Source organism: Mobula birostris, chromosome 32 (assembly GCF_030028105.1).
Source record: "Mobula birostris isolate sMobBir1 chromosome 32, sMobBir1.hap1, whole genome shotgun sequence".
NCBI classification, from domain to species: domain Eukaryota; kingdom Metazoa; phylum Chordata; class Chondrichthyes; order Myliobatiformes; family Myliobatidae; genus Mobula; species Mobula birostris.
In genome coordinates, this window is record NC_092401.1 from 13819305 (window position 1) to 13839031 (window position 19727).

Below are 19727 nucleotides of genomic sequence, written 5' to 3' on the forward strand. Positions count from 1 at the left end.
TCCAGAGACTTGCATTCCATATCTGTACTTTTGTCTTCACTTCCTTGTTAGTACATTAGCACCATCCACATTCTGATTTACTGGCTATTAGTCGTCACTATTCTTTCCCCTGCAACAGTGTGCAAACTCAACTCTGGAAGACCATGAGTTAATTCCACATTTGTCCACTTCTATCAGCAATTCTCACTTCTATGACCAGAAATTTATTTGCTTGTCGTATTTCTTATAATCCAAGTGTGTGATGGCTTCTAATATCTAACAATTGTAGTTGTAGATCTTCTGACATGTCACTCCTACCCTATTCTCATGCTGTTAGCAAGGAAAAGGCAACATAGATGTCATGTTACTATGTAACAGTTTCTTCCCCCAGCCATCAGACTCCTCAATACCCAGAGTCTGGCTTGACACCAACCTATTATACCCTCTACTGTGCCTGCTGTCTTGTTTATTATTTATTGTAGTGCCTGCACTGTTTTGTGCACTTTAGGCAGTCCTGGATAGGACTGTAGTCTAGTGTAGTTTTTGTGTTTTTTCTTACTAGTTCAGTGTAGTTTTTGTATTGTTTCATGTAGCACCATGGTCCTGGAAAACATCGTCTCACTTTTACCATGTTCTGTACCAGCAGTTATGGTTGAAATGACAATAAAAAGTGACTTGACTTGACTTGATAGAATGAAATCGCACTTCAGCTCTGTAAGTCTATGCTAGCCGACAATCACTCGTTTGCTCGTATTTTATTCTCTCTACATTCCCATTGATTCTACTGCTCACCTATACACTAGAAGAGGATGAATTCATCTACAATTTGTGTTTTGTAGGACTTGTTTCTAATCTGTATAATTTTCCTTTTCAGGATAACACTAATTTGTATATGGTGATGGAATATATTCAGGGCGGTGAGATGTTTTCACATTTAAGGAGAAGCGGGAGGTTCAGGTTAGTGTCATGAACCTGTAAGAAATTATGTGATAAATTCATCATGAAGGATTCTGATTTGTTTAATATTGCACAACACCTCAGCATTAAGACACATCCAGTTAACAAACCGACTGAGCACTAATCAGGAAACCGTAACAAGCCGCAGCTGTATTTCTTGGTTGACCAGACACTGAGTTAGTTTCATGATATCAGTTTGACATTTTAGACTTTGGAAGTTAAAGCATGTGTTCCAAAGAGCAAAAGTCAGAGAAAGATGAGATGAAAAATAGGGTGAGTATACCTGGGCACTTAATGGTCTGCATGATATGATGAGTCATCCTTCCCATTTGAAATGCTATAAACAGGTTTGTATCCCGATAGTTAAACGTACCTTACGCATTTGGTTTCAATTCCGAAAATTTTTTGACCTTAATCAATTTGTGCTAGCGATTCCTATTATTGGCAATATATTCTTTCTCCCCTCCTCTACGGACCGCGCCTTTCAAATTTGGAAGACTAATGGTATATCACGGTTTTTGGACTTATTTTCAGATGGTTCCCTTATGTCTTTTAAACAGATATCTAACAAATACAATTTACCAAGAACACATTTTTTCAGATATTTGCAAGTTAGAAATGTTCTAAATACCATACTTCCTTCCCCTTTGGCGTTACCCCCTACAAATATTTTAGACGCTATCATTAACCTCAACCCGTGTCAGAAAGGTGTAACGGCTATTATTTATATTATCATGAAACTTCAGGATAGTTCCATTCGATAAGATTAGGACTGACTGGGAAAAGGAATTGGGCCTTACTATCTCGGCGGATGACTGGGCTCATATTTTGCAACTAGTTAATACTTCCTCTATCTGTTCCAAACACTCCTTAATTCAGTTTAAAGTTGTCCATAGAGCACACATGTCTAAAGATAAATTAGCTCGTTTTTATTCTCATATTAACCCTCTTTATGATAGATGTCATGACGAGATAGCCTCCTTGACCCATATGTTTTGGTCTTGTGCTGCTCTGGAAACTTTTTGGAAAGACATTTTTAATATTATTTCAAAGGTTTTGAATAGTGATATTTCTCTCCATCCTATTACTGCTATCTTTGGATTACCTAAAACTTCTAGTAATTTATCCCCCTCAGCGTGTAGATTGATTGCATTTCTTACTTTAATGGCGAAAAGGTGTATTTTACAACGTCGGAAGGAGTTTAATGCCCCAACTGCGTTTTTCTGGTTCTCTCAAACGATTCTGTGTCTAAACTTGGAAAAAAATCAGAAGTAATCTTTATGATACTTCAGTTAAATTTGAACAGACCTGGAGATCTTTTATTCAATATTTTCATTTAATGTAACTTTTTTTTTCTCTCTGATCATATATATACTCCCTTCGTGGATTTTATCTGCTATTAATGGAGGTCGGGTTTGAGGACGTGATTGTTTAATCTGGTTATGTTTACTATTTACCTAGCTAGCCCATTGCTTTGCTTTATAGCTTAGTGGCACGGTAGTTTTTTTTGGGGTTATATGGAAAACTGGTATACAATTATATTACCGTGTTATTTTTTAACTAACCTATGTTGTTTTCATTTTTTTTGTGTTAATATTTCTTGTATATCTATATCGTAACAATGTATTGGTTGCTATATGTTTTACCCTGTGTGTACTAATTTAATAAAAAGATTTAAAAAGAAACGATATGATGAATCAAACTACTAGATGAGTCAGGTAGCATCTGTGATGTCAGAGGAACGGTCAAGTGTTTGAGCAAAGACTCTGCATCAGGACTCCTGTCTCCATGAGAGTATGTTGGTTATCAAGTCATACTGGACAGAAATATGCCCTTTGACCCATCATATACTGACCATTGTATACTAGTGTCCAGATATGCTCATCTCATTTGCCAGCACTTGGCCCAAAGCCTTGTACGCTTTGAGAATCCAAGTACTTGTCTAGATACTTATGAAATGCTGTGAGAGTCTCTGCTTCACCACCTACTCAGGGAGATTTCTGGATTCCAACCACCTTCGCGATGAGAAAATTCCTTCTCAAGTCCACGCTAAACCTCTTACCCATTCTCTTAAAACTTTGACCCTTAGTTTTTGCTGCTTCAACTGTAAAGAAATGTTTCCTATTATCTACCTTATGTACATCCCTCGTAATTTTATTTATCTCAAATCCTCCTTCATGAGGTTCCATTCTTTTTCTCCATGTCACTCTTTCTATAAATCGTTCTTTACCTTCTAAAGGGGGAGTGTGAGCAGCCAGAAGTCTTGGTATACATTGGTACCACCAACATAGGTAGGAAAAATGAGGAGGTCCTGAAGGAGGAGAGGAAGTAAGCTGAAAAGCAGAACCTACATGGTAGCAATCTCTGGATTGCTGCCTGTGCCACACACCAGTGAGGGTAAGAATAGGGTGATTTGGCAGATGAATGCATGGCTGAGAAACTGATGCAGTGGGCATGGTTTTAGATTTCTGGATCATTGGGATCTCTTTTGGGGAAGGTATGAAGGTATAAAAGGAACTGGTTACATCCGACCCTGAGGGGAACCTATATCCTCGTGGCAGGTTTGCTAGAGCAGTTGGGTAGAGTTTAAACTAAATTGGCGGGGGAGATGGGAAACGGAATGATAGTACTGAAGATGGGATAGTTGGTTTACAAACAGAAGCAGTGTCTGTTAGGAAGGACAGGCAGATGATAGGGCAAAATTGCAGTCAGTGGGATGAGTTGAGGCGTAGAAGAGGGACAAAATTGAAAAGGGTGTTGGATACAGGATTGAAGGTTTTATATTTGAATGCACACAGTATACAGAATAAAATAGAGGATCTTGTAGCACAATTAGAGATTGGCAGAATGATGTTGTGGGCATTACTGAGTCGTGACTGAAAGAAGATTATAGTTGGGTGCTTAACATCCAAGGATAGACATCGTATCAAAAAGAGAGGCAGGTAGGCAGTGGAGGGTAGTGTAGCCCTGTTGCTAAAAATGAAATCATAAGGACTGCTATGATAGCCCTGTGGGCGGGGGGGCGTGATTTCAATATGCAGGTAGCTTGGGGAAAGTTAGGTTGGTGCTGAATTCCGAGAGAGAGAATTTGTAGAACGCCAATAAGGTGGCTTTTAGAGCAGCTTGTGGTTAAGCCCACTAGGGGATCAGCTATTCTGGTTTGTGCGTTGTGTAATGTACCAGATTTGATTAGGGAGCTTAAAGGAATGGAACCCTTAGGAGGCAGTGATCATAATATGATTGAATTCACTATGCAATTTAAGATGGAGAAGCTAAAGTCAAATGCATCAGTATTTTATAGTGAAGGGAATTACAAAGGAGCTGGCCAAAGCTGACTGGAAGGAGACACAAGCAGGGATGACAGCAGAGCAGTGATGACTGGAGTTCCTGGGAGCAATTTGTAAAGTGCAGGATAAATGCATTTCAAAGGAATAGTGGTATTCTAAAGGCAGGATGACGCAACCGTAGCTGACAAGGGAAGTCAAAGTCAACATAAAAGCAATAGAGAGAACATATAATAGAGCAGAAAGTAGTGGGAAGTTAAAGGATTTGTTAACTTTAAACCCACAGCAGGCAACTAAAATAAGCCATGGGGGAGGGGAGGAGATAAAATATTAAGGTAAGCTAGCCAACGTTTCTGCATGTGGCAGGAGGAGAGGCAATAAAGGTTTACAACACGTTTGTCTTCCAAGATGATGAGCAAGATAAAATTGAAGTGTTGAAGAAAAAGTTTCAAGATTACTGCGAACTGAAAAAGAACCTACTGTACATCCGACACAGATTTTTCACAAGGGCTCAAGGACCAATAGAGACCATAGACACCTATGTAACAGATTTGAAGAACAAGGGAAAAAACTGTGAGTTTGGACAACTGCATGACTCTTTAATACGTGACAGGATTGTATGCGGCATACGGGATGATCAAGTGAGAGGCAGGCTATTGAGAGAGGCAGATATTAGATTAGAAAAGGCGATTGATGTTTGACGTGCCAGCGAGATCACGTCAAGTCAGGTTAAAGTGCTCAATGAAGAGACTGAAGTGCACAAAATAAAAACTGTGAAACTCGCTGGGGGGGAAGAAATCAAAAACAGAAGGAACTGTGAAAACTGACAAGAGTAAGACAAAGCCAGCTCCACAGGATGAGCAAAAGGAAGTTAACTGCAACAGATGTGGTTATAAACATGGATACAGAAAATATCCAGCCGTTGGTCAGACATGCAAGTTATATAACCATATAACAATTACAGCATGGAAGCAGGCCATCTCAGCCCTTCTAGTCCATGCCGAAACTCTTACTCTCACCTAGTTCCACCAACCTGCCCATTCCTTTCCTGTCCATATAGCTGTCCAATTTAACTTTAAACGACAACATCGAACCTGCCTCAACCACTTCTGCTGGAAGCTCGTTACACACAGCTACCACTCTCTGAGTAAAGAAGTTCCCCCTCATGTTACCCCTAAACTTTTTGTCATAGTCCTATTGGAGTCCCTTTAAATTTACTTTGTTTATGTTATGATCCAGACCGTTGACTCCTTGTTTCCCTTTGGTTCCCTGTTTTCCCGTGTCCCTTGGGCTTGGTGATTGGAGGCAATTTACTCTCAGCTGAACCAGCAGTTTATTGTCTCCGGCTTTCAGCCGCTCGGCACGAGAGTGTTCGCAAAGTCACCAAAAGTACTGCAAGCCAATGTCATCTGGCTGGAGCAAGCCTAGTTGCCCCCCGAAGCGAGTGCCAGTAAGTCACCTTTCCTCACCGGGGCAACCCTGTCAAGTTACCTCACCAAAGGGCCAGAAAAGAAATCACTTTGCAAAGATGTGCAGATCGAAGGAGCACACAAGGAAAATGCATGCTGTGGAACAGAGTGAGGGCAACAGTGACATGTTCATTGGCACAGTTGAAGTGGAACAGGAGGTATGCATCAAGAATATTGACAATGCAGAGATGGAGGATGAAGATCATTGGACTCAAGATTGGATAATATACAGGAGGAATGTGACATTTAAGCTTGACACTGGGGCAAAGTGCAATGTAATCAGCAGAAACATTCAACTCACTGGACATCTGAGGAAGACTGAGAAAATCCACCTGCAAGCTTGTTGCATATTTCGGCCACAAGACGGCGCCATTGGGCAAAAAAAGCACTCACCTGTGTGTACAAAGGTCAACAATACAAGATCGAGTTTGAAATAGTACAGCAACATGTTCCAGCAATACTGGGCAAAGCAACATGCACAAAGCTAGGCCTGGTGAAGCGAATCTATGGTGTTGAAAAAGAAAATGACTTTGATGACTTGTTTTCTGGATTAGGATGTTTACCAGAGAAACACCATATCCAGATTGATCCAACTATTGCACCAGTCATGCTTGCCCCGAGAAAGATTCCAGTAGCTCTCAGGGATCAAATAGTGGAGGAGCTACACAGACTGGAACAGATGGGAGTCATAACAAGACAAATAGAACTGGCCGATTGGGTGAATAGTATGGTGACAGTGGTCACAGAAATAAAGATGAGGATTTGCATGGATCCACAAGATCTCAACTAAGCCATCAAAAGAGTGCACTATCCGCTGCTCACAGTTGAAGAGGTTGTCTCTCGCATGCCTAATGCGAAATACTTTTCAGTATTAGACACAAATCAAGGTTTCTGGCAGATCAAACTGGATGAAGAAAGTTCCAAATTATGTACTTTCAACACGTCCATAGGGAGATATCGTTTCCTGCATCTACCCTTTGGGATTTCTTCTGCATCAGAGGTATTCCAGAGATCCGTGGCGCAAATGATTGAAGGCCTGGACGGGGTGGTCAACATCATTGATGATTTGCTGATATGGGGTGACACAATTGAGGAACGTGATCAGAGACTGAGGAAGCTCCTGGAGAGAGCACGTGAGTACAACCTAAAACTGAACAAAAGTAAAGGTAAGATCAAAATTACAGAGATCAAATACATAGGTCATGTACTCAGTGCTGATGGGCTAAAACCAGATGATGAAAAGGTCAGAGCTGTGGTACAGCTACCACTACCAGGAAGACCATGGGAGAAGATTGGCACAGATTTCTTTCACTACAATGGTGCAGAATATCTGCTTTGTGTGGGCTACTATTCAAAATATCCAGAGATCGCCAAGTTAAGTGACACGTCCAGTCGAGTTGTCATTACCACAATGAAGTCGACATTCGCAAGACATGGTATTCCAGATATTGTCGTTAGTGACAATGGTCCACAATATGCCAGTGGTGAGCTCAGAGGGTTCTCAGGAAGCTGGGAATTTCAACATGTTACTTCCAGTCCAGGGCACACTCAGTCTAATGGACAAGCAGAGAGAACTGTATAAACTGTCAAGAACATGCTCAAGAAGGCACAAAGCAGCAACGGTGACCCTTACATTGCTCTGCTTGAATACCACAACACACCGATTGAGGGTGTGGGGTTCTCTCCTGCGCAGCTGTTGATGGGACGTCGTCTGAAGTCCAAACTGCCAACATCCACAACTCTACTGACTCCTGAAGGTAATGCTCAAGTACATGACAAGCAAAAGTACAAGCAAATAAAGCAAAAGAGCTACTAAGACAGACATACAAGACAGTTGCCAGATCTGCATACAGGTGAAAATGTCAGAATACAGAGAGGAGACACTTGGCAACCAGCTGTGGTTGTGAACAGACATCAGCAACCAAGATCCTTCATAGTTCGCACGCCGGATGGAAGAGTCTACAGGAGGAACAGGAAGCATCTGCTGAAGACAGGCGAGTGGGAGTTTCCACGTACAGATGCACAGGACACTTCCACATATACAGACATGGAAACAAACAACACCAAGAGTGATGCAGACTGCAAAGACACAGAGGTCACTCGAGAGACTGACACGGATGAAGGACAAGCACAGTCACAGTTGTATCACACACGGTCTGGGAGACAAGTCAAACTTCCAGCTAGATACAGAGACTAGACATACATACAGTCTCACACAGTTTGAGGCAAAGTCACACATGTCGTAAGTTCCAGGGTGTGAAATAAAAGGTTTATTAGTCTATGTTAGTAGAAGAAAATACACTGCTGTTAGTATTGTAAGATACAATGCAGAATACAGTACAAGAAGGTAAGATTTTTTTTTAGTTGATGTCATGGTTGTTGCACTGTAAGAAGGGCGTACCTAGAGGCATTGTTTTGGTAATTCACAGTGTTGTTAAAAAAAAGTCTTGAGAAGGAGGATGTAATGTATTGTGTGAGTATTCGTAGCGTCAGAGTGCGTATGACATCAAGACGTGGAGAAGTAAAAATGGAAGTCTGGTGAATAAACGTGGTTGTTCAATCTACAGCGGTGTCCGAGTCACATCAATATTACACCTCTCACACCCTTTCCCTCACTCCACTCTCTCCCACCCTCTCCCTCAGCTCACTCGTACCCCCTCCCTCCCTTCCTCCCTCTCCCCGGGCCCCTTTGCTTTTGCAGCCTCTCCTCCCCATTGGCCCTATCTCACTTCGCTGTCTCCCAACCCTCCCTCTGCAGTTTCTAACCCTTGCCCTCCCTCCCGGTCCCCTTGCTCCCCACTGGCCCCCTCCCATGAACCCCTCTTCCACCCTCTCTCTCTCTTTCACTGTCATCACCCCTCTTCGATTCTGTTCTCCCAACCCTGTGTATCTTTGAATGACTCTGTACAACACTGATGTTTGTTCCTCTCCAAAGAGTACCTAATTGTAAAATGCTCTAAATGTGTTACTCCATTAAAGCCCAAGGTGTACAGCAAGCTGGATGATAATGAGTAAGAGAGAGGAAATAGATGTGATAAAAATAGGTCTGAGTTCTCATGCAATTTGAAATGTAGGCGATGCATTTATCTACAGCTGCAAAAACCAAACAACACTGTCGATCACGGATTACTAACAAAGGCTGCTTTGACAGATAGCATGCTCAATAAATGAGAATAATACAGCCTTGTTCAAATGTCCAGTGTGTCTTGACACTCATTATCTGTACAGTCCGTTACATAGCTATCTCTGAACAAATTCTGCTGGCCAAACGATAATCCTTAATGCAGCCATTTTTCTTTCTTCTCTCCCTTCAGTTTTACATTCTTTTCTTCCAGAAGTTTCCTTCAGTTGGCTAAGCAGGACACCAGTCTGCACTGAGATTTTTGTGTCTGTCTGGAACTCGCCATATTGAACAAAATGTTTCTTACCTCACTGCTGTTGAGACTGAATCTAATAACCCTTTTCTTATTTCCAGTGAACCTCACTCACGATTTTATGCAGCACAGATTGTACTCGCCTTCGAATACCTTCACTCACTAGATCTTCTGTACAGAGATCTGAAACCTGAAAATATACTGATTGACAATTCCGGCTATATTCAGGTACGGTGTGATGCTCTGTTTGTACAGAGAAAATCTTGAAAATGAAATGTCTGCGATATACTCAGCCTAGGTAGAGTGCAGAGGCCTGGGCTCAGTGTGCTCCCAAGAATTTGAACACAAGGGAATCACTCCGAGGAGCTCCGTGTCAAGGAGCAATGACAGGAAAGAATCAGAATCAGGTTTAATATCACTGGCGTATGTGCTGAAATTTGTTGTTTTGAGGCAGCAGTACATTGCAATACATAATAATAGAGACTATAACTTACAATAAGAAGTAGATATGTATAAAAAAGTAAATTAAATAGAATATGTAGCCCAAAAAGAGAGAAAAAATACCAAGGTAGTGTTCCTGGGTTCATTGTCCATTCAGGAATCTGATGGCAGAGGGGAAGAAGCTGTTGCCAAAATGGTAAGTGTGTATCTTCAGGCTCCTGTATTTCCTCCTTGATGGTGGTAATGAAAAGAGGGCATGACCAGGGTGATGGGGGTCCTTAATGATGAATGCCGCCTTTTTGAGGCATGGCCTTTTTTGAAAGTGTCCTGGATGCTGTGGAGGCTAGTGCCCATGATGGAGCTGGCAGAGTTTACAATTTTCCACCAAATTTACAGACTTGCTGTCCACTTCATGTTGATAAATACAGGACTGTGCAAAAGTCCTAGGTGCCCAAGCTATACATATGTGCATAAGACTTTTGTACAGTACTTTATATGGCACCATATACAACCCAAAAATTCATTTTCTTATGGGCATACTTTATAAATCCAATAACCCTAAGAGAATCAATGAAAGATCACACCCAACATTGTGGACAACCAGTGTGCAAAAAACAACAGACTTTGCAAATACAAAAGAATCACTGCATCACTGGCTGCATTACCATCTGCTACAAGTGGTACCTGTATGTGTGTGATTATAAATGCAAAAAGATAGTTTTATCAGCTTTGTAGCTCATCCAACTCTCACTGAAGGTTTGAAGAACTCTGTTGTGCGATCTTGACTCAACCGACATAGCAGCAGTACTGAATGCCACCAAAAGGCAGTGACTACACATGTAGACAGTTTCAGACCTTTGAAATCAAACTATGCCCAGTCATGTTTACAAATACAGTGATCACCATTGGACCTAAGACTAGTTCATTTCTAAATTGCTTTCTCTACACATTGCTTTCTGTTCCTCAAAAGACAATTTTTGTTTAGTGTTGCACTTGATCTCCAAAACCGGAAATGACCAGTGTCAGTTAGTACAACGGCAAATGTAAAGCCGACAAAATGAACCATTTAATTTCATATCATGAACCAGCAGCAAACTTTGATGAAGTAAAATTCAGGAAGGATTGCCTCAGATGATAAAGGAGGAAGTGGTGTATTTGTATGGCCTAGAAAGTATATTTCACAAAGCTTTTGTTAAGCATTATGTAGTTTCTGATTGGTGGATAGGGTGCCCAGGGAAGGGGTAGCTCCTCTGGTGAAGGGGCTTGCTGGGGCAGCTCACTCACCTTTGGTCTACACCAAACACTCAAAGTATCTGTGACGGTGGCCACACCCCAGTACACTGCCTTGACAGGTGGGCTAAACCCGGTGAGGGTAGCTGGTAGGCCTCATATACCGGTGAGATAGGGACATCCCTGTCCTAGCATGCCAAGTCAGTTTTGGCACACTGAGCAGATGAGATCAACAGTGAGGTTCAATGGCCAGGAAGCTCTTTCTGCAACATTTCATGGAGAACGAAGAGCATGATAAGACACAGAATAAATCATGGTCATCCACTGCATTCAGGGAAGACCCCAGACATGATGAGTACTGGACCTGGCCTTCCAAGAGTCAAGAGAGTAGAACTGCTTTTCCACTTTAAAAGCTCTCTCGCACAGGTTTCCTGTCATCATTGGATACAACGAACAACCAAATCAATCAGTCAATCCGTCATGCAATTTCTAAACATAGTACAATCTGAGAGAGTGCAAAAAGCAATGCTCAGGTGTCAATAACAATGTAACTGAGATTGGTAGAATGTGGCAACATCACTGGGAAGGGAATGTGAAACAAGTCATTGACAGTAATATGTTTCCCAAGGTCAAACTGACACCGGATGATGTGAGTTTAAGTTTGGGGTGGGGTGGGTTTTAGTTTAAAGGAAATGGCTGGGGCAAGGTAATTAGAATTTGCTGCCAGGATTGGCAGTGGAGGCAAATATGACAGAGGTGTTTAAGAGGCTCTTAAACAGGCACATGAATATGCAGAAACCAGAGAGATGTGGACATTGTGTAGGCAAGAGTAATTAGTTTAGATGGGCATTTAATTACTAATCTAACAGCTAGGGATCTGGAGCTGCGGCTCCATGACCTATAGTTTATTAGGGAGAATGAACAGGAGACAGATAGGAGCTACAGGGGGTTAGTCACCCCGAGGCTGCAGGAGTTAGATAAGTGGGTGATGGTCAGGGAAGTGAGGGAAAGAGCTCAGATAGTAGAGAGCACCCTTATGGCCATTCTCCTCAGTAATCGTTATGTCGTTTTGGATGCAGTTGAAGGAGATGACCTGATAGAGGATGACCACGGCGATCAGACCTCTGGCACTGAGCCTGGTTCCATGGTGCAGAAGGGGAAGAGGAAGATGAGGAGTGCAGTAGTCATAAGGGATTCCATAGTGAGGGGAACAAACAGGAGGTTCTGTCAGCCCGATAGAGATACCCGCATGGTGTGTTGCCTCCCAGGTGCCAGGGTACAGGATATCTCGGATCGAGTGCAGACTATTCTGGAGGGAGAAGGCAAACAGCCAGAAGTCTTGGTACACATTGGTACCAGTGACGTAGGTGGAAAAAGGGAGGAGGTGCTGAAGAGAGAATTCAGGGGGTTAGGAAGCTGAAAGGCAGGACCTCTAGGGTAGTAATCTCAGGATTGCTGCCTGTGCCATGGGCTAGCAAGTGCAAGAATAGCATGATCAGGCATGTTAATGTGTGGCTGAGAGACTGGTGTAGGGGGCAAGGATTCAGATTCCTGGATCACTGGGACCTCTTCTGGGGGAGGTACGACCTGTACAAAAAGGCCGGGTACACCTGACCCCAAAGGGGTGCAATATCCTAGCGGGCACATTTAACAGAGCTGTTAGGGAGGGTTTAAACTAATTTGGCAGGGGGATGGGAACCGGAGTGATAGGGCTGAGGAAGGGGAAAACAGAAATAAATCAAAGAAAGTGTGCAACAGAGATTATAGAAAGAACAGGCAGGAGATGAGGCTTAATCATAGCCAGTGGCATGAGTTACAGGGTAATAGAGGTGTGGTGCAGTTAAAACAGAAAGCAACAAATACTGGACTGAGGGTATTGTATTTGAATGCATGCAGCATAAGGAATAAAATGAATGATCCTGAAGTTCAACTACAAATTGGCAAATAATAACATTCTGGCCATCTCTGAAACTTGGCTAAAGGATGGCTGCCATTGGGAGCTTAACGTCCAAGGATATGTCTCCACGGGATGTCTCGGATCAGGTCCTGAATATTCTAAAGGGGGAGGGTGAGCAGCCAGTTGTCTTGGTACATGTTGGTACCAATGACATAGATAGGACAAAGGAGGAGGTCCTGAAGACAGATTTCCAGGAGTTAGGAAGGAAGCTGAGAAGCAGGACCTCCAGGGTAGTAATCTCGGGATTGCTACCTGTGCCACGTGCTAGCGAGGGCAAGAGTAGTTGGACCTGGCAGATGAATGCCTGGCTGAGAGACTGGTGTAGGGGGCAGGGCTTCAGATTCTTGAATAATTGGGATCTCTTCTGGGGGAAGTATGACCTGTTCAAAAAGGACAGGTTACACCTGAACCCGAAGGGGACCAATATCCTGGTGGGAAAGTTTAATAGAGGTGTTAGGGAGGGTTTAAACTAATTTGGCAGGGGGATGGGAACCGGAATGATAGAGCGGAGGAAGGGGAAAACAGAAATAAATCTAAGATAGTGAGCAGTAAAGATGTCAGGAAAGACAGGCAGGTGATGGGGCAAATGTGTAGCCATTGGGATGAGTTGCAGTGCAATAAAGTTGCAGTGAAATCAAAGCAAAAAGTATCAAATACTGGTCTTAAGGTGTTGTACTTAAATGCACGCAGCATAAGAAATAAGGTGGATGATCTTGTTGTACAGCTACAGATTGGCAGGTATGATATTGTGGCCATCACTGAGACCTGGCTAAAGGATGCATGTCTCTGGGAGCTGAACATCCAAGGATACACGGTGTATCGGAAGGATAGGAAGGTAGGCAGAGGGGGAGGCGTGGCTTTATTGGTAAGAAATGATATTAAATTATTAGAAAGAGGTGATATAGGATCGGAAGGTGCAGAATCTTTATGGGTTGAGCTAAGGAATAGCAGGGGTAAAAGGACCCCGATGGCAGTTATTTATAGGCCTCCAAACAGCTGCAGGGATGTGGACTACAAATTACAACTGAGAATAGAAAAGGCTTGTCAGGAGGGCAGTGTTATGATAATTGTGGGGGATTTTAACATGCGAGTAGATTGGAAAAATCAGGTCGGCACTGGATCTCAAGAGAGAGAATTTGTAGAATGTCTGCGAGATGGCTTTTTAGAACAGCTTGTTGTTGAGCCCACTAGGGGATCGGCTGTACTGGACTGGGTATTGTGTAATGAACCGGAGGTGATTGGAGAGATTGAGGTGAAAGAACCCTTAGGAGGCAGTGATCATAACATGATTGAGTTCACTGTGAAATTAGAAAAAGAGAAGCCGAAATCTGATGTGTCGGTGTTTCAGTGGAGTAAAGGAAACTACAGTGGCATGAGAGAGGAACTGGCCAAAGTTGACTGGAAGGAGACACTGGCGGGAAAGACGGCAGAGCAGCAGTGGCTGGAGTTTATGCGAGAAATGAGGAATGTACAAGACAGGTATATTCCAAAAAAGAAGAAATTTTCGAGTGGAAAAAGGATGCAACCGTGGTTGACGAGAAGTCAAAGCCAAAGTTAAAGCTAAGGAGAGGGCATACAAGGAAGCAAAAATTAGTGGGAAGACAGAGGATTGGGAAGTCTTTAAAACCTTACAAAAGGAAACCAAGAAGGTCATTAAGAGAGAAAAGATTAACTATGAAAGGAAACTAGCAAATAATATCAAAGAGGATACTAAAAGCTTTTTCAAGTATATGAAGAGTAAAAGACAGGTGAGAGTAGATATAGGACCGATAGAAAATGATACTGGAGAAATTGTAATGGGAGATGAGGAGATGGCAGAGGAACTGAACAAGTATTTTGCATCAGTCTTCACTGAGGAAGACAGCAGGATACCGGACACTCAAGGGTGGCAGGGAAGAGAAGTGTGCGCAGTCACAATTACGACAGAGAAAGTACTCAGGAAGCTGAATAGGCTAAAGGTCGATAAATCTCCTGGACCAGATGGAATGCACCCTTGTGTTCTGAAGGAAGTAGCTTTGGAGATTGCGGAGGCATTAGCGATGATCTTTCAAAAGTCGATAGATTCTGGCATGGTTCCGGAAGACTGGAAGATTGCAAATGTCACTCCGCTATTTAAGAAGGGGGCAAGGAAGTAAAAAGGAAATTATAGACCTGTTAGCTTGACGTTGGTGGTTGGGAAGTTGTTGGAGTCGATTGTCAAGGATGAGGTTACAGAGTACCTGGAGGCATATGACAAGATAGGCAGAACTCAGCATGGATTCCTTAAAGGAAAATCCTGCCTGACAAACCTATTACAATTTTTTTGAGGAAATTACCGGTAGGCTAGGCAAGGGAGGTGCAGTGGATGTTGTATATTTGGATTTTCAGAAGGCCTTTGACAAGGTGCCACACATGAGGCTACTTAACAAGATAAGAGCCCATGGAATTACGGGAAAGTTACGTACATGGATAGAGCGTTGGCTGATTGGCAGGAAACAGAGAGTGCGAATAAAGGGATCCTATTCTGGTTGGCTGCTGGTTACCAGTGGTGTTCCACAGGGATCAGTGTTGGGGCCGCTTCTTTTTACATTGTACATCAACGATTTGGATTATGGAATAGATGGCTTTGTGGCTAAGTTTGCTGACGATACGAAGATAGGTGGAGGGGCCGGTAGTGCTGAGGAAACGGAGAGTCTGCAGAGAGACTTGGATAGATTGGAAGAAAGGGCAGAGAAGTGACAAATGAAGTACAATGTTGGAAAGTGTATGGTTGTGCACTTTGGCAGAAAAAATAAACGGGCAGACTATTATTTAAATGGGGAAAGAATTCAAAGTTCTGAGATGCAACGGGACTTGGGAGTCCTCGTACAGGATTCCCTTAAAGTTAACCTCCAGGTTGAGTTGGTAGTGAAGAAGGCAAATGCAATGTTGGCATTCATTTCTAGAGGAATAGAGTATAGGAGCAGGGATGTGATGTTGAGGCTCTATAAGGTGCTAGTGAGACCTCACTTGGAGTACTGTGGGCAGTTTTGGTCTCCTTATTTAAGAAAGGATGTGCTGACGTTGGAGAGGGTACAGAGAAGATTCACTAGAATGATTCTGGGAATGAGAGGGTTAACATATGAGGAACGTTTGTCCGCTCTTGGACTGTATTCCTTGGAGTTTAGAAGAATGAGGGGAGACCTCATAGAAATATTTCGAATGTTAAAAGGCATGGACAGAGTGGATGTGGCAAAGTTGTTTCCCATAATGGGGGAGTCTAGTACGAGAGAGCACGACTTCAGGGTTGAAGGGCGCCCTTTCAGAACAGAAATGCGGAAAAATTTTTTTAGTCAGAGGGTGGTGAATCTATGGAATTTGTTGCCACGGGCAGCAGTGGAGGCCAAGTCATTGGGTGTATTTAAGGCAGAGATTGATAGGTATCTGAGTAGCCAGGGCATCAAAGGTTATGGTGAGAAGGCGGGGCAGTGGGACTAAATAGGATAAAATGGATCAGCTCATGATAAATGGCGGAGCAGACTCGATGGGCCGAATGGCCTACTTCTGCTCCTTTGTCTTATGGTCTTATGATATATGGTATATTGGAAAGATAAGTGAGTAGGCAGAGGGTGTGGTGTGGCTCTGTGTATAAGAAATAATATTAAATCATTGGAAAGAGATGACATAGGATTGGAAGGTATAGAGTCTCTGTGGGTTGAGTTAAGAAATGGCAAGGGTAAAAGGACCCTAATGGCAGCTGCATACAGGCCTCCAAACAGCAGCCGGGATGTGGATTACAAATTACAGCAGAAGACAGAAAAGGCATGTCAGATAATCATTGGGGATTTTAACATGAAAATGGATTGGGAAAACCAGGTCAGTACTGGACCCCAAGAGAGAATTGGTAGAATGTCTAAGGGATGGTTTTTTAGAACAGCTTGTTGTTGAGCCCATTTGGGGATCGGCTGGGCTGGATTGGGTGTTGTGCAATGATCCGCAGGTGATAAGAGAGCTTAACGTTAAGGAACCCTTATAAACAGTGATCACAATATGATCGAGTTCACATTGAAATTTGAGAGGGAAAAAATAAAATCCAATGTGTCAGTATTTCAGTGGAATAAAGGAAATTACAATAGCGTGAGAGGGGAACTGGCCAAACTTGACTGGAAAGGGACATTTGCAGAAAGACAGCAGAGCAGCAATGGCTGGAGTTTCTGCAAAAAATGAGGGAAGTGCAAGACAGATATATTCCAAATAAGAAGAAATTTTCAAAAGGAAGAAGGTCACTACCGTGGCTGACAAGTGAAGTCAGAGCCAAAGTAAAAGCAGATGAGAAGGGCATACAAAGAAACCAGAGCTAGTGGGAAGATAGGGGACTGGGGAGCTTTTAAAAACTTGCGGAAGGAAACTAAGAAGGTCATTCAAAAGGAAAAGTTGAATTATGAGATGAAGCTGGCAACTAATATCAAAGAAGATACTAAAAGCTTTTTTTAAGTAGTTAAGGGGTAAAAGAGAGTCGAGGGTAGATATAGGACCAACACAAAATGATGCTAGAGATATTGTAATGAGAGATGCAGAGATTGCAGAGGAACTGAATGCATAATTTGCATCAGTCTTCACAGTGGAAGACGTCTGCAGTATACCAGACATTGAAGGGTGTCAGGGAAGTGAAGTTTATGCAGTGAAAATTACAACTGAGAAGGTGCTCAGGAAGCTTAATGGTCTAAGGGTGGATAAATCTCCTGGACCTGATGGAATGCACCCTTGGGTTCTGAAGGAAGTAGCTGGAGAGATTGAGGGGGATTAATGATGATCTTTCGAGAATCGATAGATTCTGGCATTGTACCGAATGACTGGAAAATTACAAATGTCACACCGCTATTTAAGAAGGTGGAAGGCAGCAGAAAGGAAACTACAGACCTGTTAGCCTAACATCAGTGCTTGGGAAGTTGTTGGAATTGATTGTTAGGGATGAGATTACGGAGTACCTGGAGGCACATGACAAGACAGGTCAAAGCCAGCATGGTTTCCTGAAAGAAAAATCCTGTCTGACAAACTGACTGCAATTCTTTGAGGAAATTACAAGCGGGGTAAACAAAGGAGATGCAGTAGACATGGTGTACAGTACTTGGATTTTCAGAAGACCTTTGACAAGGTGCTGCACATGAGGCTGCTTAGCAGATAGGAGCCCATAGAATTACAGGGAAGTTACTAGCGTGGGTGGAACATTGGCTGGTCAGCAGAAAACAGAGAGTGGGAATAAAAGGATCCTACTCTGGCCGGCTACCAGTTACCAGTGGAGTTCTACAGGGGTCGGTGTTGGGACTGCTGCTTTTTACACTGTATGTCAATGATTTGGACTATAGTATTAATGGATTTGTGGCTAAATTTGCTGATGATGCAAAGATAGGTGGAGGAGCGGATAGTGTTGAGGAAACAGAGAGCCTGCAGAGAGACTTAGATAGTTTAGAGAATGGGCAAAGAAGTGGCAAATGAAATACAATGTTGGAAAGTGTATGGTCATGCACTTTGGTGGAAGAAATAAACGGGCAGACTATTATTTAGATGGGGAGAGAATTCAAAATGCAGAGATGCAAAGGGACTTGGGAGTCCTTGTGCAAGATATCTAAAGGTTAACCTCCAGGTTAAGTCGGTTATGAAGAAGGCAAATGCAATGTTGGCATTCATTTCTAGAGGTATAGAATATAAGAGCAGGGATGTGATGTTGAGGCGCTATAAGGCACTCGTGAGACAGCACTTGGAGCATTGTGTGCAGTTTTGGGCTCCTTATTTTAGGAAGGAAATACTGACATTGTAGAGGGTTCAGAGAAGATTCATGAGAATGATTCCAGGAATGAAAGGGTTACCATATGAGGAACGTCTGACAGCTCTTGGGCTGTATTCCCTGGAGTTTAGGAGAGTGAAAAGGGGGGGTTCTCATAGAAACATTCCGAATGTTAAAAGGTCTGAAGAGATTAGACATGGCAAAGTTATATCCCATGGTAGGGGATTCTAGGACAAGAGGGCACCACTTCAGGATTGAAGGACATCCTTTTGGAACTGAGATGTGGAGAAATTACTTTAGCCAGAGGGTATCTGTGGAATTTGTTACCATGAGCGGATGTGGAGGCCAAGTCATTGGGTGTATTTAGGGCAGAGATAGATAGGTTCTTGATTAGCCAGGGCATCAAAGGGTATGGGGTGCAAGCAGGGGAGTGGGGATAACTGGAAGAATTGGGTCCAACCATGATTGAATGTCGGAGCAGACCCGATGGACCGAATGGCCTACTTCTGCTCCTATATCTTATGGTCTTATGGTCTTAACAGCTGAAGGATCTGTTGCTTGGCTGTAGTGTTCTCTGTTCTACAGACTGGATAGAAGGAAATGATGAGCCTAGGATGAACTGGGTTGCGTTTCGCACTCTCTGCAAGTTGCATCACAATTAGACTTTACTGCTGTAGTGCTGATGTGGAAGTAAGTGATGCCTATACCTCATTCCTGCCACCCCATTAAGTGTACACTGCACTGACCTAACAAGCACAACTTGATTGAGGCCCCTAGTCCCTCCACTACCCCTCCCCTATCCATCCCCAGACAAGTACCAACCCAAGCTCTCCCCTTCCCACCACCACACAAACACCCTTCAAGACACAATCCATTTCCCCCTTTGCACCACCACACGAGCACACATGTAAGCCGGTGAAGACTCACTACTCCATTCCCTCTCTCCCATACACCAATGGAGATGATCAGAATAGCAGTAAGTCCTTGATCCAAGGCCTTTTAGACTGCACTGGAACTCGACAAAGAAAATTGCAGTCCTATGAAGATAATTTTATTTGTGTTATGAGTTAGATAGGTTGTACTTCTCTTTCTTCAAATATTTGTAGAAAGGCTGGCCTGGACATACTCTGTCACCTGCATTGGGATGGAAGAAACAGGGTAGGTTTTATTCATCAGATTTGTTGATTGCAGAAAATTGATCCAGTAGCATAGCGGCTAGCAAAACACTATGACAATGCCAGCGGGCAAGGTTCAACTTTTTTCCGTCTGCCAAAGAATGTTTAACCTGACATG

General features: G+C 42.9%; 1 protein-coding gene across 3 annotated transcripts in view; it reads left to right on the top strand.

Moving 5' to 3' along the window:
- The window catches only part of LOC140191299 (cAMP-dependent protein kinase catalytic subunit alpha-like), a 221446-nt gene that overhangs the window by 184558 nt on the left and 17161 nt on the right, over positions 1-19727 (top strand). For all 3 annotated transcript variants that reach the window (XM_072248576.1, XM_072248575.1, XM_072248577.1), the window contains exons 5-6: positions 854-936; positions 9165-9291. In XM_072248576.1, coding sequence (XP_072104677.1) covers positions 854-936; positions 9165-9291 — 210 coding nt within the window. The remainder of the gene's footprint in view (positions 1-853; positions 937-9164; positions 9292-19727) is intronic.